We start from the raw sequence: 2,366 nt of genomic DNA, 5'->3' as shown, positions 1-2,366 counted from the left end.
AGGTTTAAAAACGAGCAGGGCAGCCTAAAGCCCACTGCCAACATTAAGACAGAAAAAAGAAAGAAAATAACAAACCATCAGTTCAGGGGTTTGAGAAAATATGGGAATCAGGAAATTATCTATAAACCAAACTGAACGATTGTTCTTTACTTCAAAAAACACTTTAGATTTTAAAATGGAACCTGGAACTAAACGCTATTTCTGACATTTTAAATTGAAAAAGTCTTCAAACTTGGAAACAAAATCAACTGCTTCTTTCTAAAATTAAATAGATTTTTTTTTCTGGACTGATACCAAGTCATCCGTCGTCTCTGTCAAATTAGTTAACTAGTCTTTGATTTCTTCACCCTGTAGGATTTGGGTTTTGTCCAAAGCCCAACTACTTTAGCAACAAGCCTAAACACCATTTTTAGCTTTCAGCTTAGTTTCATTCATCTTAATTGTCACCTTTACTTAATTGGACATAACCCTGGTACTTTTCTGCCTGAAATTAGCAGAAAGCAAGCAGAATTTGATTCATACGTTGAAGCTATACTTACTTCTTAGCTATTGCATAATGTTCTACATGTGTGGTTAAAGTCCATCAATTGATTAGATAAATGCACGCCTCATAGGAACATGAGATTGGTTTTTATCAATGTCCCGTGATTCTGACGATAGGTAGTGGAAAATAGCTCTGACTCAGGCGGTCTGAGATCATCCCTGATCAGAGCACAAACCGACAAAAAAAAAAAAACACAAAAATAAGGTAAAAACAACAACAAAGTCAGCTAAAGGTACTAAAACTTCCCACAATTAAAAACATTATTCCCCAATCAAGAACTTTATCTCATTGGAAAGGTTTAAAACAGAAGTTTCTAAATGTGTTTTTGTTTCATTTACTTCTACAAAGTTTATCAAGTTATTTTAAAATAAAGAAATTAATTATGTACAGAAAAACAAGAGGAATATCGTAGTTAATAAACCATATTTGTAATGGAAACTTGTATCACCGGAACAAGCAGAAAAAAAAAGTTGAAGTCCAGGTCATAATTCAGATGATAATTAACTTGTATTGACTGATGCCCTGTTGCTCCACCTTAAAGTACCCCACCCTAAGAACAATATTTAAACATCTCATCAACTTCCTCAGTCCCATTCAGTGTGATTGAGTTCATTCTGCGATAGAAACATTTCATCGCTGGGATCTCTATAAAGACGCTGATTAGTTTTATTTTAGGGTAGCGTATCCATCCACTGCAGGCATCATGTGCACGGGGGCATGTTCTAAGGTCATCGCTGTCTGTCTCTATGTTCTGGCTCTTATTTCAATCATCTGCAACATCATCCTCTTCTTCCCCGACTTTAAAACTGAATTTGCCAGCAATGACAGGGAGGACATTCCCATGCTTACACCTGAAGTCAAATATATGGGAGGTGTTCTTGGAGGAGGAATCCTGGTGAGTAGACCTGCTATTTCCTCTGTTAAGGTGGAGACCTTCTGATTTTTTATTTATTTACGTTAAATCATTTTAAATAGAAAAAAAAAAAATAATAATTCAAAAGCGCTCATTTGAACACCTTTTTTTTTTGCCTTGTGTATGCGTGTTCATCGGGATGTAGGGTTAGCGACATTAGCAGCCGGCCATGGTTGGTTTACCATCGTTTCGCGTTCTCTTAAACAATAGCTAAAAAAGCGGGAACACTAAATCCTTAGCTCAACTAGAAGTGGGTGTGGTGCGTAAGCAACTCTAGTTCTTCAATACAGTTCCACGCAGCAATTTAACTCAATGCAATTCAGTTTATTTCCCAACACATGTCATCTAAAGGCACTTTACAGTTTACAACTAGACTACTGGCTAACGCTAGCACCCTTCAACGAATGACGATAATCTTGCGGAAGAACAATTTGGAGAGCGATCCCTTCTGCGTTTTTCTGGATCTAATAAAGAGTCCAAACGTAAAAAACCCAAACCTATTTCACACTCCGGATTTTCCGGCAGGGTTTAACCGAAGCGCGACACCGACACAAGGTTAAATGGAAAAAAGTCAGCTTTTGGGGGGATGAGCACAGAGCAGTTTAGTTAATTTAAGTTAATTTATGTTGTCTTCAGCCAGGTAGGCCTAAAGCCATCAGGTTAGTAAGTTTTTTGCTAAAAATTATATCTTTAGGTGACTCCCGTAATTTAGTTCTTCAATTTGAGTCAAAAATCTGACATCCTCTTTTTCGTAGACTCTTGAACACGTGTTAGCAGATTCATCTTCATCCCGCATTAACTTCATTCCCATCAATAAGGATTGGCGTACCAAAAACTGCATTGCTTCACCAGCACAAAAACATTATTCTGTCTATCTTAAACTGGTTGGCAGGATGCTCACGATAAAGC

At 37.2% G+C, this 2,366-nt stretch overlaps 1 protein-coding gene across 1 annotated transcript in view; it reads left to right on the top strand.

Moving 5' to 3' along the window:
• The first annotated feature begins 1,151 nt into the window (after positions 1–1,151).
• LOC107080939 (transmembrane 4 L6 family member 5-like) overlaps positions 1,152–2,366 on the top strand; it is a 6,928-nt gene continuing 5,713 nt past the window's right edge. The window contains exon 1 of the mRNA XM_015369150.1: positions 1,152–1,439. Coding sequence (XP_015224636.1) covers positions 1,248–1,439 — 192 coding nt within the window. The 5' untranslated portion in view covers positions 1,152–1,247. The remainder of the gene's footprint in view (positions 1,440–2,366) is intronic.

The sequence above is a fragment of the Cyprinodon variegatus genome, unplaced genomic scaffold (genome assembly GCF_000732505.1).
Source record: "Cyprinodon variegatus isolate N-32 unplaced genomic scaffold, C_variegatus-1.0 Scaffold2544, whole genome shotgun sequence".
Classification (NCBI taxonomy): domain Eukaryota; kingdom Metazoa; phylum Chordata; class Actinopteri; order Cyprinodontiformes; family Cyprinodontidae; genus Cyprinodon; species Cyprinodon variegatus.
The sequence above is the reverse complement of the archived record's forward strand: the minus strand, read 5'-3'. Positions and strand labels throughout refer to the sequence as shown.